Source organism: Ochotona princeps, chromosome 17, assembly GCF_030435755.1.
Source record: "Ochotona princeps isolate mOchPri1 chromosome 17, mOchPri1.hap1, whole genome shotgun sequence".
In the NCBI taxonomy this organism is placed as follows: Eukaryota; Metazoa; Chordata; class Mammalia; order Lagomorpha; family Ochotonidae; genus Ochotona; species Ochotona princeps.
In genome coordinates this window covers 37,022,870-37,043,981 of record NC_080848.1, presented here as the reverse complement: position 1 = coordinate 37,043,981, position 21,112 = coordinate 37,022,870, and the positions used below count along the sequence as shown (strand labels likewise).

Sequence of the window (21,112 nt, the reverse complement as noted above, 5' to 3'; positions counted from 1 at the left end):
CGCGGAGCCCACGTCAGCCACACCAGCCAGCCAGCGAGTCTGAGTCCTGGCCCAAGGTGCAGCCCTGCGTGCAGAGGTCATCAGTGATACATTGTGATCAGTGAGTAATCATGGAGTTGCCAGAGTCCAGCTCCAGCCGACAGTTCGGAGTTCGGGAAGGGTGCGTGGAGTCGGCGATAAAGAAAGACACAGACACTGACACTTGGTGCGTTCTCACAACAGCCCAAGAAAAAGCTGTCCTTTTTATTTACTCAGACACCTCACAAGCTTCTGCACAAGCAACTAATTGTTCTATCTTTTTTTTTTTACTTCAAGACTAAGGGGGCATGTACAGACATTTGGTCATTCCGTCTGCACTTCAGGGCTAAGCAGGTGTCCCCAGAGATAATTCTTTAAAACACTGTATTCATATTCTTCAAAGCAAGCCATTATTCGTTCTTCAACAGTAGCCATGGAGCGGCAGCCAGGACTCCAAGGCCAAGGCACATGCGATTACCTGCTAATCAGTAGTACATTCCTACCACATTTCCATTTCTACAATTTGCTCATTATTCAATGGGAAAATAGTTTACAAGGGAAAAAATATAATCTAAAAACAAAAATTACAAATATTAAATCCCTCTACAACTATAGACCCTGCAACCCCATAAATAAAACAATAATCAGAAACATTTTTCTTTAATAAAAGCATCCTTAATTCCTCTAGCTAAAAATTATAAAAGCGGCTAAAACAGCTACATTTTCTATGCTCCAAAAAATTGCAAAAACAGGCTAGCCTATAAAATAACAATAACTATACTTATTGCCATAGCAATTTCAGCTCTCACTCCCATCACTTGCATTCTCGTGGGTCCACTGGGTGCTACCTGACTGGCCAGGCCCTGGAAAGGAGGCAGATCCGCCTCACCTGTGACCTCCTGTCTTCCTGCTGCCTCCTGGCCTTGAACCAGCCATTATTTTAGGGCAGGGCACTCGTGTAGTGCTCCCAACATGGAGTAGAGAGGAATATGGAGAAGTTCATGGAAATTCAGTCCAGGCCTCGAAGGGAACAGGGAATGGGAGGGATGGGAGGCACAGAGCAGGGACGTGTGTCATGTGTTTGGTGGGCCCCTGGCCCCCGAATAACTGTGGGGTACTTGTTGGCAATGTGGATTCCTGTGGGTTGGTTTTGTGGCATAACGTGTAGCACACAGGCATCCCGTTTGAGTCCTGGCTGTTTCATTTTCTTTAAGATTTATTTTTATTGAAATGGCAGATCAGATTTATGAAGAGAAAGAATAAGATTTTCCATCCACTGGTTCACTCCCCAAAGGTCCTCACTGGCCAGAACTGAGCCAATCTGAAGCCAGGAATTTCCTCCAGATCTCCCACATGGGTGCAGGGTCCCAAGGCTTTGGGCCATCTTCTACCACCTTCTCAGCCCATAAATAGGTTGCTGGATAGGAAGTAGAGCAGCCAGGACATGAGCTGATACCAATTGGGATCTCAGTATTTGCAAGGTGAGGATTTAGCCATTAAGCCACCGTGCTTGGTCCGGCCACTCCACTTTGAATCCAGCTTCCTGCTAGAGCACCTTGGAAATCAGCAGAGGATGGCCCAAGGCCTTGGACCCCTGAACTCAGGAGGAAGAACCAGAAGAAACTCCTGGCTTCAGACAGGTCCGGGTGTGAACGTTGTTGCCATTTGGGAGAGTGAGCTGTGGCTGGAAGATCTGTCCCTCCTTACCTCTGTAACTCTGCCATTCAAATAAAAAAATTTTAATTTTCAGTGATGATTCCTGGGGACCCCCATGGTGCTGAGTTAGAAGCTATGGGCCTCCAGGCTGCTCATGGGGGAGCTCAGGCAGGACCCGGGGAGCTCAGAGCTGTGGGCCGTGTGGCACCCGGGCTGTGAGGCTGGCAGGCTTCCATGTCCCCAACAAGAGGGGAGGCAGGAGAGCAGGGTGGGTGGTCCCATGTGTGATGATGCAGTCACTTGTTGCACAGTCACAGGTTGATGCCATCCATGCACCAGACAGTGAGCAAAGCATTTGTCATGCTTTCATTTCCAGCAGCCCGTAGGCGCAAGCGAGTGTGTGTGTGTGTAGGGAAAGTTCTGTCACTGGGTCACTCTTCAGATGCCTGCGACTATGCTGGCTGGGAGCTAACATGCCTTGGCCAGGCTGAAGCCAGGAGCCAGGGACTTCATCAGAGTCTTCTCACCTGGGTGTAGGGACCCACACACTTGGGCCGTCCTCTACTGCCTTCCCAGGCCACAAGCAGGGAACTGGATGGGAAGTGGGTTCCCCAGGACTTGCACTGGGACCAGTACTTTGATCAGGTATGCCGCCCTTGCTAACAGTGGTATGACCTGCTCTGCCACAGGCCCCTGAGCAGGAATAACAATGGTATATTCTCACACAGGAGGAAACAAAGGCTCCAAGAGCCCACGTGACCTAGCCAGGCCACTAGCCAGTCGGTGCTGAACCCCGTGGTCCCAGTGTAAATGAGAGACAGAGTAAGAGCTGCGGGCTGGTGACCCAGGAAGGGGCAGGAGCCCAGGCATGCCATCCACACCTTCCTAACCCAAGTCCATTTTTGCTTACTGAAACCAGAATGAACAGTGCATCAGGCCAACCTTGGGCGATCCTGCCTGTCCCAGTTGGCAGGGTCCAGGGCCGAGCTCGGGGCTGTGGCCAACCCAGACAGGGGACACTTGGGCCTGAGGCTTCTACCTTTGCTGATGTCGCCTGTCCCAAGTGGTCCCGAGGATGCCAGACCATTTCACGCTGCTCCAAAACATTTTTTCCTAAAGCGATGGAGGACTTCATCTCTAGCCTTGACGTACCCCCATACAAGCACATTTTCTCAGCCCCTCCTCACTTAGACCCTGAAGTTGTCTGTTTCAAAGGTCTGCTGGGAGTCCCTGTGGTTTCTGACCTGTGACACAGTATGCTAGGGGATCCTATAGCCTGGCCACACGTGAACCAGTGCTCCCCACTCAGGTCTGTGAGGAAGAAGTGGGGGCCCTGTGGCAAAAGGGCAGTAGCAGAACAAGAGAGGTGTGTTAATTTTTTTTAAAGATTTATTTATTTTTTATTACAAAATCAGATATACAGAGAGGAGGAGAGACAGAGAGGAAGATCTTCCGTCCGATGATTCACTCCCCAAGTGAGCGCAACGGCCAGTGCTGCACTGATTCGAAGCCGGGAACCAGAAACCTCTTTCAGGTCTCTGACGTGGGTGCAGGGTCCCAAGGCCCTGGGCTGTTCTCAACTGCTTTCCCAGGCCACAAGCAGGGAGCTGGATGGGAAGTGGAGCTACCGGGATTAGAACTGGTGCCCATATGGGATCCCGGCGCGTTCAAGGTGAGGACTTTAGCTGCTAGGCCACGCCGCCGGGCCCGAGGTGTGTTAATTTTTAAATGTTTCTTTTAGGGACCTGGCATTGTAGCCTAGTGGTTAAAGTGCTTGCCTTGCACACACCGGGATCCCATATGGGTGCTGGCTCTAATCCCTGTGTCCCCTCTTCACATCCAGCTCCCTGCTTGTGGCCTGGGAAAGCAGCAGAGGACGACCCAAAGCTTTGGGACCCTGCACCCGCGTGGGAGACCTGGAAGAGGCTCCTGGCTCCTGGCTTCAGATTGGCTCAGCTCTGGCGGCTGCGGCCACTTGGGGAGTGAACAGCACATAGAAGCCCTTTCTACTTTTCTAACTCTGCCTTTCAAATAAAAATAAATCTTTTAAAATATTTTAAAGGATTTATTTATTATTATTATTTTTTTTTTTTGCAAAGTCATATATATAAGGAGAGACAGAGCTGGTTCACTGCCCAGGTGGCTGCAATGGATGGAGCTGAGCTAATCTGAAGCCAGGAGCTCTTTCCACATCTCCCACGTGGGTACAGGGTTCCAAGGACTTGGGCCGTCCTCTGCTGCTTTCTCAGACACATTAGCAGGGAGCTGGGTGGGGAGTGAAGCAGCTGGGACTCAAACCAGCACCCGTATGGGATGCTGGTGATGCAGGTGGAGCCTTAGCCTGCTGTGTCACAGTGCTGCCCCTCACTCTGTTTCTGATCCAGCTTCCAGTTAGGTACAAGCAGGAGGGCAACAGGTGATGGTTCAAGTCCTTTAGCCCCTGCCACCCCGTGGGAGATATGGCTTCTGGAATTCCAGGCTCCTGGCGTCAGCCCAGTGGGCTGCTGGCAGGCTTTCGGGGGGGGGGGGGAAGCAGTAGGTGGAAGAGATCTGTCTTAGGTAAATAAGAATTTTATGGGTGTCTCTCCTTTTGAGAGGCACCCCACCTCCTGGCTTTCTCTCGGGAGGTGCTTTCCCCTTCTCTCTCCCTTCCCTGCTCATCTGGTCCTTTTGCAAATAAACTTTTCCGTCTTAAAAAAAAAAAAAATTCTGAGACAGACACACCTGAGGGCAGCGTTGGAACCGGTAATGTAGGACCAGTTTGCTCCCCGCAGCCCGTCCGCCTGAGGCTTGGCTTTGGTGGGATGGGCAGCAGGCACTCGGTGAAGCCGCAGCTCCCTTGTTGAATCCCCGTGTGGTTTTTCTTTCATTCAGTCTTCTTTGTCAGAGTATGGCCTTGTACCACGAACTCTGTGTAGACAGGACTGTGCCTGTCTTGTCCCGGAGGGAGCTGAGCACGGGACAGGTGCACACAGGTACTTTACAAGGCTTCTGAACAGATGGAATTAAAACCCAAGTTTATTTTGGTCCAAACACATTTGAAATTGTGCATGGTTTTCTGATGAGACAGACTTTTTGAAGATCCCTTAGAGCTGTTGATTGCAATTTGTTGGTTGGCACCCAGAGAAATATCTCTAATCCCATTTCCCCAGAGGCTTGGAGGAGTGCCCTGCTGCTCAGTGGCTTCTGCTGAGTGCTTGTCGTGGCATGGGGCCAGGTTCAATGTTGTCACCATGCTGGAAGGCGCTGTCATTCCTATCATCAATGCTAGGTGCCTTGGAAACTTTAGACTTTCTCTGAACACACAGCACAAACTGCCGCTCGGCTATACGACCTGTAATTAATCTTATCTCCACGTCCAACCCGTAACGCAGGCTGATTTTTGTTTCATCTTTGAAAATGAAAATGAAATGGAGCGTTCTGAGCTGTGAACTCCCTTGGGAGTTTGACATGTAGATTCTTGCTTTGAGCGAAGATGAGCCCCCAGCCTCACGGAGCCAGGCTGGGTGCTGCAGTGGCCTGCTGGCTCATGCACTGGCTCTCCTGGCTGCAGAGTTGTGGAAGGATCAATAGAGATCTGACCAGGAGAAGTTTACATAGAGATAGTCCCTTTTTAGTGGGGGAAGAGGGGGGGAATGAGTGAGCGCACCCCCAGGGCCGAGGGCAAGCAAGGGTGTGCACAGAGGGACCAGCGCGGCCATCCGTGGCCACTGCAACACTGTGCCAGTCCTGGGCTGCGGGGACCTGGAGTAAGTCAGGTTGTCCTCCCTCAGCATGCCAGCTGCTCTGCCTGAGACAGTAGCACACATTCAAGGTGCAACAGAGGGCCTCGAGGGACTTCCCTGGCCCTGGAGAGGCAGAGTGGCTTCCTGGAGATCACAGCTGTAACACTGACCTCCTTTGCCGTCTTCCTATCCAGCAGGATAAAAATAGCTTTTGAAAAAGACCTCTCGAGAGCATCCTGGGAACCCAGCCGCCTGAAATGCTCGCTCTAGAGTGTCTGTGGGCCCGCTGGCTCTCAGCGCTTGTTATCTGCTGATCTCAGTGGAGCACGCTTGTGAGTGCTCTAGACAGAGTGGGGAGGGAGTCCTGGCCCCACAGGCAGGAGCCTGCAGGGAGAAGAGGTTGGGGGGCCTGGCCTCTGGCTCAGGGGCTCGGAGGGGGCAGGGACAGAGGAGTGAGATGAAGAAATGGGGTCATGTATATCCTGCATGCTGATGGCTTTGAAGGCTGTGACCTTTTTAAAGATTGACTTATTTTCACTTGGAACTCAGAATCACACAGAAACAAGGAGAGAGAGATCTTCCATCAACTGCTTAATCCCCAAATGGCTACCATGCCAGTTCTGCATTGGTCAGACCCAGGAACTTCTTCTGTCTTCCATGTGGGTGCAGGGGCCCAAACATGGGCCATCCTTCATTGCTTTCCCAGGCGAACTATCAGGGAACTGGATTGGAAGTAGAGCAGCTGAGACTCAAACCAGGGCCTGTATAGGATGCCAGCACTGGAAATGGAGGATGAATTTGCTATGCGCCCACCCTTTTATTAACCCTGAATTTTATGATCAAGAGTGGGGACACGAAACAATGCCAGAATGCAGAGCTGCTAGGAGAGACCAAGTTACCTGAGGGACATTCCTCACAGATGTTCTTACCCTGGACCATTTAGGCCCCTTGATATATATATATATATATTTTTTAACGTTAAAAATACTAGGGGATATTTCAGGAAACAAGAGCTCTGTATTCGCTCAGAACAAAAATAGCACAACGATGTGTAGGTGCTTCCAGGAGCTGCTCACCATGATCACCAGGAAGTCGAGGTCAGATGTCTAGGGGAGCCGGCAGGGAGGACTCTGGGAAGATCTCCCCCTCCCCCAACCCACCAACTCTCACACACCTTCCGTCTCCCCTGCAGGACGCCTGGGGGAGATGGCGTGAAGTCCTGTGGCTGAGGCCCCCTTGCCCTGTGCGCACAGGTGGCCTCTGCAGCGCCCTCTCCTCCCAAGGCTGGCCCCACAGGGTGGACAAAGGTTGGGTGATGCGGCTGGCTGAGAGCTGTGATTTCAATGAGGAAAGTGGCAGCATGGAAGACACAAGGTTCCTGCAGGAAATGGGGTTGCTGGGGAGGAGGAGGGGCACCCAAGGGACGGGGCCAGGTCCCTGGTGGGCTCTGGCCCCCGTGGCGGGCCCGTCTGGTTTTGCAGTTCCTGGGTGTTTAAATGTGGAAAACATGTGCAGGCTGAGTTGAGTGTGGGGCCTCCGCAGGCTGCACGCCCGGCGCATCCTCAGATCAGGTGCACCGTTGTCCTGTATACCTTGATCGGACAGAGAGGGAGATGACCTATCAATGGTTCCCTAGGGCAGATGTGGGAGTGGGTGGTTGTATGACAGCCCCCCAAGTCTGGTCCCTGGGAAGAGGGGAGCGGGGGAGGCCAGGCGACGGTGGGGGGACGAGGGTTCATCTGACCCTCTCCTCTTCTGAATCTCATTCTTGCTTGAGCCAGACATGAGGGTCATCAGCTGGCAAGGGTGGAACTCAGTCTCCCCATCCCCACCCTTACTCCTTGAAGCTGTCCTCTCTTGTCATAGCTATTTTTGATAATGATTGATGCCTTAACATTTTTTAATTTATAGAAAAAACAGACTGAAGGAACACTAAACTCTGCTTGCTGAGGGCTCCTGTCTGTTCTTTGCTGGTGTTCATACTGTAGCCTGCAGCTACGGGCATAAACTGCTACTTGGGGTGGTGGCGTGTATTCATTCACTTGTTCGTTGAGGCGGGAGCTGCTGACATCCTCAACCACGTGGAAGGAATTGCCAGGCTGTCCTCAGCAGCTGCCAGTTTCCACCCTACCCCACCCCGCTCTCCTGCTGACTGTGTGGCCATGTGGTCCACCTCTGCTATCCACCAGTAGGTGCAAGTTGATCCAGGCACCCGAAAATGTGTGCAGTTCCCAGACTGGATCAGGAGTTAGCAAAACTGAAGCCCACAAGCAAATGAGCGGAGAGTCTGCACTGCTTGTGGCTTCCTAGCCATGCTTAGGTTTAAAGTCCAAAAGGGCGCAGATCTCTGCTCCGCGCTGGATGGCTGGACCGCAGTCTTGCTGACTCGCTGCCCTTGCCTCCCAGGCCATGGCAGGGAGATGAAGGCACAGAACCCTGGCTGAGCGCTCCCACCCCCCATGCCAGGCTCAGGGACCCACACTCTGCTCTCTGGCTCTCTCTGCCTGCAGCTTGCCAGAGGAACAAGTGGTTTTGGCTCCAGGTCACTGGGGAGGGGCTGAGGTGGAGTCTAGGGTCCACTGGGACTGGCTGGGGCAGAATGGCTGTGCACAGATGGGCTGGTGCTTTCCCAGAGCTCCCCAGACCCGGGCATCGGGCGGTCTTTTCACCTCTATCCTTCGTTCTTTTAAAATCCTGTTCATAGTTGATAGATCCAGTTTTGGCTGGAGAGACCCACTCCTCCTGCCTTGCCTACCCAAGCTGCTGCCCACGTGGCTCCCGTGTCCCCAGCACAGCAGCCAGGACAAGGCAGGTACTCCATAGGGCTTTGAGTTGGCCGCTGTCTCCCCTCTGCTGGGCTGCTGGTAAACTGCAGGGCAAGCTTGTCCTCACAGTAGGGCAGGTGCTGGGGTCTTGCAGCCTATGCAAACCTCAGTGATTTGCTGTTTGTTCTGGTTGTGTTGTTCCCTTTTAAAGTGAACCCGCTGGGTAAAATTTTATTGACTCACATATAACAAATGCATTTATAATCCTCTACCTGATGGAAAAGACCTAGGAGAGGCTGACACCCAACTCGAGGGACATGCCTCTGTTGACTCTGCTTGTCCATGTACCTTTCCAACAGAGCTCCCGGGGCCCCGACAGGAACCTCTGACAGGATCCTTGGTCCCACGTGCTGGGAACTCCATTCAGGCCCTTGGCAGATGGGCATCAGCACCGCTCACTAGCTGGCAGGATGGAGACCACACCCCTGAATTCCCAGACGGCGTGCCCGGCGGGCCAAGACAGAGAGGACTGTCGAGAAGATGCCGTGCTCCACAAGGGCGTGCCTGCAGACAAAGCAGAGTCAAGCCACATGTCCAATGGGTACTCAGGGGTTCCCAGCCCCGGGGCAGGAGATGACACCGGGCGTGCCATCTTGGCTGCCAACACCACCCTGGTGGCTGAGGCTCAAGGAGAACGGGAGACCTGGAGCAAGAAGGTGGATTTTCTCCTCTCGGTCGTTGGTTATGCCGTGGACCTGGGCAATGTGTGGCGCTTTCCCTACATATGTTACCAGAATGGAGGAGGTCAGTATCACGGGCTGGGACCCCGGGTGGGCTGGAAGTCATTGCAAGATCAGCAAGTGGATTGAAGGGTTTTTGTCCTCCCCTGAGTAGTTTAAGTGATGAGTCTGGGAACATGACCGCTGAGGCTAAACAAATGTCTAGAAAGCCAAGAGCCAAAGTCAGCATGGCTGAGGTTTCCTGGGCTCTATTGGCTGGATGAGAATGTCCCAGACCTGACCTCATTCCTAGCATCACTAGTGCTGCCTCAGTCACCCTGTGTCCCTGGGTGAGGCCCGCCTCTGTGCCAGAAGTAAGGGCTCACCAGCACTGCACTGAGTCCCTTCTCTCCTGGTAGGGAGTCCTGAGGGGAGAAAACTGCATGAGGAAGAGTGGGGAGGTACTCCAGGCTCCCAGACCCTACTGAGCTTAGGAGGATAGAGACGGACATGGACGGAGGCCTGAGCCTGCAGTTACCAACCAGTGCAAACCTAGCATGGCATGCATGGGATTGGATTTCTGGGGTCAGAGACCAGATCTTGCCCCTCTTTGTACTCCTAAAGCCTTCAGAGGTGTAGATGGTGAATTTGTAGGCCTGAGTGGAAAGCAGGTGGCCGCGGAACAGGCAAGAGTAGTGAGTGAGAATGGGGCCTCTGTGATAAAACTGTACCTGTCTGTCACACTGAGTGTCAAGTCAGCCTATTTATTCTTGGACAGTTTCAACAATAGATTTGGGAAGGCTACCAAACAGACTTAAAGATAAGTCATTTGTGTCACTCTCTTTTAGCTGCACCTGCATCTCTGATGTGGCCCTTGGGAAGCCCAGTTTCCTGCCTGGGAGGACTCGGGGCCAGAATCACGTTATCTCCAGGCTGGGAGGACCCACCTTTGTCTGAGCGTCACAGGGTGTCAGGGACCAGGGGAGGTTCCCCCTCGGCTTGTTCCTCTGGTAGAAGGCTGAAGGCTGGATGGTTCCTCCGTTTCCACCCAGCAGCCAGGTGGAAGCAACCCTTGTAGCCACACCTGCAAAGGTGGCTTGCACAGGATTGTTCTGGCCTGCTGGCATGAGGGTGATAACGCCAAGTTACCCCATTTGGAAGACTGGGCTCCTGGTCTGGGGGCCCCAGGAATCTGGGTTTGAGGTGTGTGTATGTGTTCTTTGAAAGGCAGATTTACACAGAGCTGGAGACCATCCACTGGCTTACTCCCGAAACGGCCACAATGTCTGGAGCTGAGCTGATCCAAAGCCAGGAGCTTCTTCTGGGTCTCCTACATGGGTGCAGGGTCCCGAGGACCTGAGCCATCCTCTGTTGCTTTCTCAGGACATGAGCAGGGAACTGAATCAGAAGTGGAGCAGCCAGGACTAGAACCAGCACCTATCTGGAATGCTGGTGCTGCAAGGTAGAGGATTAGCCTGTTGAGCCAGAGCAGTGGCCTCTGGGTTTGAATTTCTCCACTAACCAGTGACCATAATGTGTGACCGGTCTAAGAACCTTGGCTCTGAGCCTTATTCTATGTGGAGCATGTCGGAGATCAGAGAGCAGAAGTTGTCTTGGGCTTCTCTGGATGTCGGAAGTGAATGCAAGCAGTCCCAGGGCCTGTTCTCTGGCCCCTCGCCCAGCTTGCTCTCAGTTAGCCCCTCTGGCCGCCTCTGCCATCTCCTCCTGGTTGTGGGGCTCTCAGTACCACCGCTTGTGGCAAAGCACCAAAACCGGGAGGCAAGGCGGGCAACAGGGCTGGCCGGCAGGGTGGCTGACACAGCAGGTGGCTCGGACCCCGCAAGTGACTCCGTGTCCAGAGCTGTCCTAGGATGGGCATGGGCTGGTACTGAGATTGCCTTTTGTCTGCCGCAGGTGCATTCCTCATCCCCTACACCATCATGGCCATTTTTGGGGGGATCCCACTGTTCTACATGGAGCTTGCGCTGGGCCAGTACCACCAGAATGGATGCATTTCCATATGGAGGAAAATCTGCCCAATTTTCAAAGGTACCTGAGGGTGTTGGGTGGGTCTGGTGTTCATCCCTGGGTGGGAGCTGGTTACCCTCCCCCAGAATCTGTCAGGCCTTAGAGGTGTCTGTCAGAGAACCTGAGCAAGTTTTTGACTCCTCAAGTAGTATGAAGTTGTCAGTAGGTGGCAATAAAAGTAAGCTGAAGTGGAATTCAAATACTAAATCAGGAGACCTCACAAACACACCTGGGTAACAGACTGCATTGCCATGTTCTGGCTCCTGGGGTCCTTGGGGGCAATGGAGTGCTGGTGGTTCCCACTCTTGACCCTCACGCAGTCTGTGGGGTTCTATGCCCTGTCTTACCCTTTCCCTGTCGGACTGCCAGCTGAACTTGGCCTTCCTCCCCCACCTCCCCAGGGATTGGGTTTGCCATCTGCATCATTGCCTTTTACATCGCCTCCTACTACAACACCATCATGGCCTGGGCACTCTACTACCTCATCTCCTCCTTCACGGACCAGCTGCCCTGGACTAGCTGCCAGAACACCTGGAACACTGGCAACTGCACCAACTACTTCTCTGAGGACAATGTCACGTGGACACTCCACTCCACGTCCCCAGCCGAGGAGTTCTACACGTAAGTGAGCAGCGCTCTGCTAGGGGCAGACCACGCTCCTTGGATTCAGTTGCTAGAAGGGATGGTCAACTCAGTTGACCAAAGGCTGTGCAACTCCCTTCCAGCAGGCTTTTGAAAGATGAGGCCATCCAGTGTTAGGAGAACTAACAGGAATGAAGAAGTGGTAGGGCTGGCCCCCAGGCAGGATAGGGAGGTGGGAAGCATTTAAATTTTTTTTTTCATTTGAGGGCCGTGGGTGAAGGCTCAATGGCTAAATCCTCACCTTGCAAATGCTGGGATCCCATATGGGCGCTGGTTCGTGTCCCGGCTGCTCCATTTGCCATCCAGCTCCTGGCTCCTGACCGACTGCAGCTTTGGCTGTTGTGGTCATTTGGCGAGTGGATGGAAGATTGTTCTGTCACTCTTTGTCTTTGTAAATCTGATCTGCCTTTCCAATAAAAATAAATCTGTTTTCTTTTTCTAATTTAAAACATAAATATTTTACCTGCTGGTTCAGTCCCCAGTTGATTGTGAGGGCCAGAGCTGGGCTGATCTGAAGCCAGGAGAGTCTTCTGGGTCTCCTACATGTGTGCAGGGGCCAAAGGACTTGGGCTGTTTTCCACTGCTTTCTTAGTCCATAAGCAGGGAGCTTGATGGAAAGTGGAGCAGCTGGGACACGAACCAGTGCCTATACAGGAAGCTGGCACCACAGGGGTGGGTTAGACTGCCCTGCCACTATGCCTGCCCCACAGTTGGGGAGCTTTCCCTCATGGGCTTCATAATTTGGCTTCCCTGGTCTGTCCTTGTGTGCCAACATGCTCAATACGATCCCCTCCCCTCCTTCACAATGCAGAATGTTTCCCTGGGTCCTTCTTTCAGGCAGCTGCCATGGAAGTAATGTGTCCATGCTTCCTGAATAGTTTGAAACTATTTGAGTAGTTTCTGGTTTAGTGTGTTGGCTCTATCCAAGGGCATAAAGTCACACGTTAAAGATACTTGAAGAAAGTATTTTTTAATGCTGGAAGTTCAGTAAGGGAGCTTTGTTGGGGTATGGGAGTACATCTGCAACCCCTACATACAAATCTTTGTGTAGGCAAAGACTAGCCATCATGGTGGCCATGGGGACCCAGCTCACAGCCAGCAAAGGAGCGCTTGGGAAGTCAGTTTTTGGCCGAACACTGTTGCAGGGCAGTTGGCCCAGTGTGGGCAGGGCTGGCGCCAGCCCTTCCTAAAACACTGGCCGTTTGGTTCCTGTGGTGCAGTGTCCTTCACCTGCCGGCACCTCCTGGAGGTGTTGCTGTGTGGGTGCTCAGGCCGTTGTCTGGGTCCTCCCCCGGGCCTCTGCTACCTCCCCTGCAGGCGCCACATCCTGCAGATCCACCGGTCAAAGGGCCTCCAGGCCCTGGGCGGCATCAGCTGGCAGCTGGCTCTCTGCATCCTGCTCATCTTCACCGTGATTTACTTCAGCATCTGGAAAGGTGTCAAAAGCTCGGGCAAGGTGAGCCAGGCGGACGGGCGTGGTGTCCTTTAACACCACACACATTCTGTGATGCTCAGTTTACGTGTTAGGAAGTTATAGAAATGGGTTCATCTCAAGAGCCATGACCTCATTTATTCTTCAAAGTTCCTATAGCCTGTGGACACTTGTCACAGTAGCAGCGGTGCTCACTGACCCAGGCATGGCTAATTCTTTTGCTTCCCCCAAGATCTTTTCCCCATTTCATAGACCTGCTGCTGGCTCAACACTGGCCACACTGTCAGTGCTCTGTCCCTCTCTAAAGCCTGTGGTCTTTCTTCCATGACGCCTTTACTCCTACAGCGACAGGAAGGGACAGAGCTCCTTCCGGATGACGCTGACCCCCACCCATCTCCACCCTCGTGTGTGGATGACCTGTGTTTCCACTGTGCTTCCAGGTGGTGTGGGTGACAGCCACGTTCCCATACATCATCCTGTCCATCCTATTGGTGAGGGGCGCCACTCTCCCAGGAGCCTGGAGAGGTGTTCTCTTCTACCTGAAGCCCAACTGGCAGAAGCTCCTGGAGACGGGGGTAAGAGAAAAAGAGGAACAGGGGTGTCCTTTTACTGAATGAAGCTAGTCCTTCTCTGAACAGGACAGTAGGGATACATGAAATGCAGTTTCAGTGTGCAAGCCTGTGCTTATGCTTTACGCCAGAAAGACAAGTGTAAGCACTACAGCTGAGTCCATAGGATGGCTTGATGACTAAAGGAAGAGAAATTGCATGTATTTGTACTTGCCATGTGGCCGTCCCTGGACTGAGCCTCCAAAGCTAGTTTTCCTGCTCTCTGAACAGCTACTTCAGTGCTGAGGTGTGCTGGGCTGGCAGTGCCCAGTGCAGCCCACTCACCCCCATGCCTATGCCTTTCCCCACTGCTGTCTTCCAGGTATGGGTGGATGCCGCTGCTCAGATCTTCTTCTCTCTCGGCCCAGGCTTTGGGGTCCTGTTGGCTTTTGCAAGCTACAACAAATTCAACAACAACTGCTATCAGTGAGTACTGACAGCCTCCCCCACCCCGCCCCGGCCTGAGCAAAGCCTGAAAGAGTGAGTACAAGCCCGTTAGTGTGGAGGAAGGCTACATCTGACCCCTCCAAGCTGGCTGGGCTCAGGTGATGACCGCCCGTCAAAGGTGTCATGGACACCTGGACAGTTCACCCATGGCTACAGCACACTCTCCCCGCCTGTCCTTGTCCCCAGGCATGTGTGTGATTACAGCAATTGGTGCTTCCAACCCATGAGGCTGGACTTCGGAAGGCACGGAGGGAACAGGCTTGGGACTCTCCAAGCACAGCCTCTGGCCCAGCCAGGCCAGCTCAGAAGGACAGACACACACACACACACACACACACACACACACACACACACACACACACACACACACACACACACACACACACACACACACACACACACACACACACACACACACACACACACACACACACACACACACACACACACACACACACACACACACACACACACACACACACACACACACACACACACACACACACACACACACACTTTACAGGCTCCCCACCTCGGAACTGTCTCACCCTTTGCATTTTCTGCTGCAGAGATGCCCTGGTTACCAGCGTGGTGAACTGCGGGACAAGTTTCGTGTCAGGATTCGTCATCTTCACGGTGCTGGGGTACATGGCAGAGATGAGGAATGAAGAGGTGTCTGAGGTGGCCAAAGATGCAGGTAGGGCCTCAGGGTCTACAGATATCTCAGTATTGGATTATTTCTAAATGTCCCCTTAATGTTATTCAAAGGTTTGGGAGACACAAAGGCCTTGGAGATTTCGCCCCTTCCATGTGGTCAGGCCATGCAAGTGGGAAGGGTAGGTGAGGCAGCTTCCTGGCACACCCAGGACCGGATGGGGCTTTCCATGGCTCTTGGGCCTGAAAATGACTTGGTTGAAGGCTTTGAATCCAGGGGGGGTGGGGTCCTGGGATGGGTGAAGTCTACTGGCCAAACAAGGTGAGTCCTTAGAGCTGCCCTTATGGAAACAGAGCAGGCAGCTGCTGTGGCTGCTGTTCTGTTCCTGGAAGGTTTTCATGAAAAAAAAAAAAAGAGCAACAAAGACTGAGAAAGCGGGGAGGAGACCTACTGCCTGGAGCCCAGGGCGCTGTTGCAAACACACTGGTGCCTTTGGCCTGCTGTGGCGCTGACTTGACCAGCCCTGTATCCCTAACAGCAGCACTCCTGGCTGGCCTGGAAGAGGCAGAAGACATGTCCCTCACACTATCCACTGGAACTGTATGTTAGCAGGAGGTCTTTGTAAAAGAGTCCCCTGCCCCACTAAGGAAAAGAAACAACGCCTCCTACTACTCTGAAACGAAAGGTCTCAAAGCCTGCTGAAGGCTGGGCAACTTTACAAAGAGCAGTGGTTTAGTAGTGGGAACTCTTGTCCCTGGGCACAGCCTTGCTAGTCTGTGGGTCCCTGGGGATGTTTCCTGAACACCCCCTGGTTGAGGGCACACAATTTTCAGGATGTTGGGGTGGCCAGGTTAATGTGTGTGGGGTGTGAGGAGGCTAAGTGCTAGGTAGCCATGAAAGCCTCTGCCTCACCTGTACTGTTGGGGTGGCTAAGTTTTGTAGTTTGGCAGACTGGTCTAGGCATCCACTTGTTCCCTCCTCCCTGTCACAGGCCCCAGTCTCCTCTTCATCACATACGCAGAAGCCATCGCCAACATGCCAGCATCTACTTTCTTCGCCATCATCTTCTTCCTGATGTTGATCACTCTGGGCCTGGACAGCACGGTGAGTGCATGAGGAGGGAAGTGGACTCTGGGAAGGGAGGGTCCCCGTGCCCTCCTCCTGAGCCACCCCAGCCATTGCTGGCTGCTCCTTCTGGCACTTAACAGCCGTCTTGTATGACTGGTAATGGCACTTTCACCTCTAGTATATTTTATTGGAAAGTCAGAGACACAGAGGAGGAGGAGAGACAGAGAGGAAGATTTTGCATCTGATGATTCACTCCCCAAGTGGCCACAATGGCTGGAGCTGAGCCAATCCGAAGCCAGGAGCCTCTTCGAGGTCTCCCACATGGCTGCAGGGTCCCAAGGCTTTGGGCTGTTCTCGACTGCTTTCCCAGGCCACAAGCAGGAAAGCTGGATGGGAAGCAGGGCTGCCGGGATTAGAACTGGCGCCCATAAGGGGATCCCGGCACTTGCAAAGTGAGGACTTAGCCACTAAGCTACTGCACCAGGCCCAACACCTCTAGTATCTTAACCCATTATATCCTATTGTTCTATGTCTATATAGGACACCTATAAAAACTTAAAATAAGATACCTGCATTGTGGTACAGCAAGTTAAACCACTATTTGCAGCTGGCATTCCATACTGAAGTGCTGGTTTGAGTTCTTACTGTTCTGCTTCTGATCGACTTTCCTGGGAAAGAAAAAGATGGTTCAAGAACTTGGGCCCCTGAGACCCACATGAGAGTCAAGGGTGGAGTTCCTGGCTCATGGCTGTAACAGCCATCTGGGGAGTGAACAACAGGATAGGAGATCTTTCCTTCTCTGTAGCTCTGCCTTTCAAATAAACAAGTGTTTCATATATTGTATCACTAAAGTAAGTATTCTAGCATTTAAAAATTCCCTGAACTGACAGCTTGAGATTTAAGGGGTTAAGATACTAATAGGGGTGGGGAGGGGAAATCTCGGAGCCTATGGAACTGTATCATTAAAAAAAACCAAAAAACCGAATGGGGTGACATGGGGAAAGCGCATGTGGCCTGGTGTTTCATGCTGTCACTTGGATTACATGACACCTCAAGGCCCGTCCCTCTCGAGTCTGTCCCATCCAGCATGCAGCTCAGTGTGCTGACAGCGTGTCTCAGCGCTGAGCTAGCCTGCAGGTGTGACCTGTCTCCCAGGCCACCTCAGATTCCCACCAACTTTTTTTCCCCTGCATGTTCCTAGTGATGGATTCTAACTGGCACAGAAATGCAGGGACGTACCCTTATAGATGTTTGCATGGGCCGGTGAGTCTGGCCAACTGGTCACCCTCCACTTGAGCGCTCACTCAGCGACCACACACCTCCCTCCTGTGCACTGTTGCGAAGCCTCTGCGGTCACCATCTGTGGGTCCCTCTCAGTTTGCAGGCCTGGAAGGGGTGATCACAGCAGTGCTGGATGAGTTCCCACACATCTGGGCCAAGCGCCGGGAGTGGTTTGTGCTCCTGGTGGTCGTTGTCTGCTTCTTCGGATCCCTGATGACGCTGACTTTTGTGAGTACCATAGCACTCGGCTCTGAGATGATGCCCTGCCCTCGGGCAGCAGGATGCCCCAGGAAGCTGTTTCTTTCTGCCTCACACCTGCCTAGATTTGGGGCTGAAGGAAGAAGGATGTTACTGCCATTTACATTAAGTTTTGCATCAACAAGCAGCAGGTTGTTTTGAATTCTTTGTGGTCATCAGAGGCTCTCTGCAGGTGTACAGTAGACCCAGCTAGAATTCAGGTGTGCCAACACATGAGTAGAAACAGCGGGATTTGTTTGTCCAGTCTCTTCCCACTCCACAGGGTGGCTCTCACAAGAGTACTGCTGTGACGGCCGGACTCTCACAGGTGATGCGGCTGTCTCCTCAAGGGATGGCAAGGACAAAGTCGTCACACCTCCTTGGTGATTGTGTAGTACTAGCTGAGATGAATCCGGTATAGTGAGCACCAGCTATCCTGAGCTGTGTCCTCCTGGGCATCTCGGGCCATGGCACCAACAGCTCTGGGGCTTCAACAGGGCGGAGAATCATAGAAATCAGGACAGGGTTAGGACAGACGGAACTGTGTCCAAGGCACTTTGTGTCTGGTGTCATGATGTCTTCCTGTCTCTTCAGAGGAGGAAAGTCTCCAGGATAAAGGCACATGGGAGGTACTCTAGAAAAACAGCTCTGAGGCCCTCATGCACCCTGTAGGGCAGGTCAGCTGACAGGTTCACCTTGAAATCTGGCCCACACAGCAAAGATGAGTGCTAGAGGCAGGCTCTGAAATTCCCAGCATGGACCTCCTAAGGGAAGCAGTTTCTGGGCCATACACGAGAGGGCCCTTCACCAGGTTTGTGGGCTCCTTTTCAGGGAGGGGCCTACGTGGTGAAGCTGCTGGAGGAGTACGCCACAGGGCCCGCGGTGCTCACCGTCGCACTCATCGAAGTAGTTGCTGTGTCCTGGTTCTACGGTAAGAGGCTTCCTTTTTGTCAGCAGAAATCCTTCCCTTTTCAAAATTTCTTACTCAGACTGACTGACTACTGGAAACTTTAACCACAACTCTGCACATACACCCAATGTATGCAGACATTCTAGGAAGGCAATATGGGCATCAGATGAGGCATTAGGTCTCTGCAAATGTTCATAATTAGGCTGCTAGTTCTTTGCAACAGGCTTAGCTTTTATAAAAAAAAAAAATCTAGTTTTAAGGGCCAGTGTTGTAGCATAGTTGATTATGCTGCCACCTGTAGCACCAGCATCCTGTGTGGGCACCAGTTTGAGTCATGACTGCTCCATTTATAACCCGGCTCCCTTGCTAATACCCCTGGGAAAACAGCAGAGGATGGCTCAAGTGTACCTGTTTGCTGGATGGAGTTCCAGGCCCCTGACTTCAGCTGTTGTACCATTTGGGGAGTGAACCAGAGGATGAAAGGTTTCTCTGTGTAACTCTGCCTTTCAAATGAAAAAAATATTTCAAATCAATGTGGTGACAAGTCCTACAGTCTTATTTTTGGACCAGGTGGGTGTCCCTGCGGAAGAATTCCAGCTCCCTTCCTCCTGGTTACTCCCAACTCGCCCGGAGAGGGGGGACTGGGGACAATCCATGTGCTCTCTCAGGCGCTTGCTCTTCCGGCTGTTTCAGGCATCAGTCAGTTCTGCAGTGACGTGAAGGAGATGCTGGGCTTCAGCCCCGGATGGTTCTGGAGAATCTGCTGGGTCGCCATCAGCCCTGTCTTTCTCTTGGTGAGTTGTCATTGCCTTTCTTGGCGTAAAGCTCTACACACTTACCAGAAATCAATTTTATTGAAGTGTGACACATGAGAGTACTTCAAAAGCTATGTGGAAATGAACTTTTAAAAGTTGAGAGAGCAGATACTTAGCCTAGAAGCTTTTTTTTTTTAAGATTTATTTTTATTTGAAAAGCAGAGTTATAGAGAAGGAGTAAAAGCTTCTATTTGCTGTTTCTACTTCCCAAATGGCTGCAATGTCTGGAGCTGAGCTGATCGGAAGCCAGGAGCTTCTTTTGGATCTCCTACATAGGTGCAGTAGCCATCTGCTGCTGCTTTCTCAGGCCATTGGAAGAGAGCTGGTTGGGAAGTGGGGCAGCCAGGACATGGACCTGTACTTCCCAGTATGCAGATACTGCGGGTGGAGGCTTAGCCTACTGCTACTCCACAGCCCCGGTCCCAGCCTAGTAGTCCACATTTCCTGGTTCCAGCTCCTTGCTAATGCAGAGCCTGGGCGGCAGTGGGGATAGTTCAAATCACTGGGTTCTGCCTTTCGGGTGGGTGGCCTACACTGAATTTCTGGCTTTTGGCTCTGAGGTCCAGTCCTAGCTATGAGCATCATTTGGGAAGTGAACCAATGGATGGGAGCTCGCTCCCTATCCATCAAATAAATGTATTTTGATATAATTTAAAAATCTGTGCATATGAGGTGGTTTCCAAAAACCTCATGAAACTACATATTATGGAACAAGTGTACTATATTTTTTTTGCACCAAAATAATTTGTCAATTCCATTTTGATCAGTTTTTTAAGAGTTATTTTATTTTTATTACAAAGTCAGATATACAGAGAGGAGAGACAGGAAGATCTTCCGTCCGATGATTCACTGCCCAAGTGACCACAATGGCTGGTGCTATGCCAATCAGGAGCCAGGAACCTCTTCCAGGTCTCCTACACGGGTGCAGGGTCCCAAAGCATTGGGCCGTCCTCAACTGCTTTCCCAGGCCACAGCAGGGAGCTGGATGGGAAGTGGAGCTGCCGGGATACGAACCGGCGCCCATATGGGATCCCAGCGCGTTCAAGGTGAGGGCTTTAGCTGCTAGGCCACGCCGCCGGGCCCCATAACCAGCTTTCAGAAGCTCCTCTAGTAAGCACCCCCCAGTCACTGTGCCCAGCATGTCCCCCCAAACCCCTTCTGACTCCTAATACCTGGAGTAGCTTGGTCTTCGGTCACTTCTGTACATCACTCCCTTGCTCAGCAATAATCATAAATAACATTATTGAGACTAATAAGTGCTATATTAAACTTTCATCCACTGTTCACTTCTTGAAACTACTGTAAGTAGTTGATAGTCTTGGTCCTTTCTGTACATGTAGCTGATGGATAACAGGTGTATTCTCGTCTGTAAGCTGTAACATCCCTCCCTCTCATACCCTTGCATCTTGGCCTGGTGGTTCCTTATTGCTTGATTAGCTTGCTGATGCTTTTAGGTAAGTGAAGGCACATTTTTATATGTAGACATTTCGGTTGCTTTCAGTGAGTACGAGAAACGGAAGCACTAGAATGTTTACCGTTATCTACTGTAATCCTTCAGCCTGTCTTTCAAAGGGAGAAGAGAAACTAAGTTAATTCCTTGATGGTGGGAAAATGTGGATTTGCACCTGTCCACAGCCCAGGCCTGGGCAGCCAGTGAAACATTTACCATGGGTATAAATTTAAAGAGGGCACCGAAATGATCCTCATTAAAAAATGTTATTTTAAAGCAATATCTGTGAACTCCATGCAGAAACATTTTAACTAAGGATCCAGTGCTTCACTTCTGTGCTCACCTCACTGTCTCACCCTACTCTGGATCCTGTCATTTTAAAATTGCCTTAAAATAGTATTTATCGTGATTACTGAAGCGGTGGCTGTTGCTGCAATATCGGACCCAAGATGAGAATCTCTTGGTCTTACCCTCAGGCTTTTAGGACTTTTGTTTCTGTGAATTGCCGGTTGTCTGGCAGATGTCAGTTTTACTCACCACCTCTGAGGCCAAGTGCTCTAGTACCAGTTAAGAGAAGGCCAGTCTGTCTTCCACGTCAGAGTTAACAGATCCCCCGCTCTGGCTTTCTAAGGCTACTTTCGGTAAACAATGAGTAG

The 21,112-nt window shown here is 51.9% G+C and overlaps 1 protein-coding gene across 3 annotated transcripts in view; it reads left to right on the top strand.

Annotated features, from left to right (window-relative positions):
* The window catches only part of SLC6A4 (solute carrier family 6 member 4), a 37,787-nt gene that overhangs the window by 7,813 nt on the left and 8,862 nt on the right, over positions 1–21,112 (top strand). For 2 of the 3 annotated variants that reach the window (XM_058675963.1, XM_058675964.1), the window contains exons 2-12: positions 8,524–8,968; positions 10,798–10,932; positions 11,313–11,532; positions 12,871–13,009; positions 13,426–13,560; positions 13,916–14,019; positions 14,610–14,737; positions 15,687–15,799; positions 17,141–17,272; positions 18,113–18,212; positions 18,885–18,985. In XM_058675963.1, the coding sequence (XP_058531946.1) occupies positions 8,635–8,968; positions 10,798–10,932; positions 11,313–11,532; positions 12,871–13,009; positions 13,426–13,560; positions 13,916–14,019; positions 14,610–14,737; positions 15,687–15,799; positions 17,141–17,272; positions 18,113–18,212; positions 18,885–18,985 (1,641 nt within the window). In that variant the 5' untranslated portion in view covers positions 8,524–8,634. The remainder of the gene's footprint in view (positions 1–8,523; positions 8,969–10,797; positions 10,933–11,312; positions 11,533–12,870; positions 13,010–13,425; positions 13,561–13,915; positions 14,020–14,609; positions 14,738–15,686; positions 15,800–17,140; positions 17,273–18,112; positions 18,213–18,884; positions 18,986–21,112) is intronic. The other variant, XM_058675965.1, reaches the window with a different exon arrangement.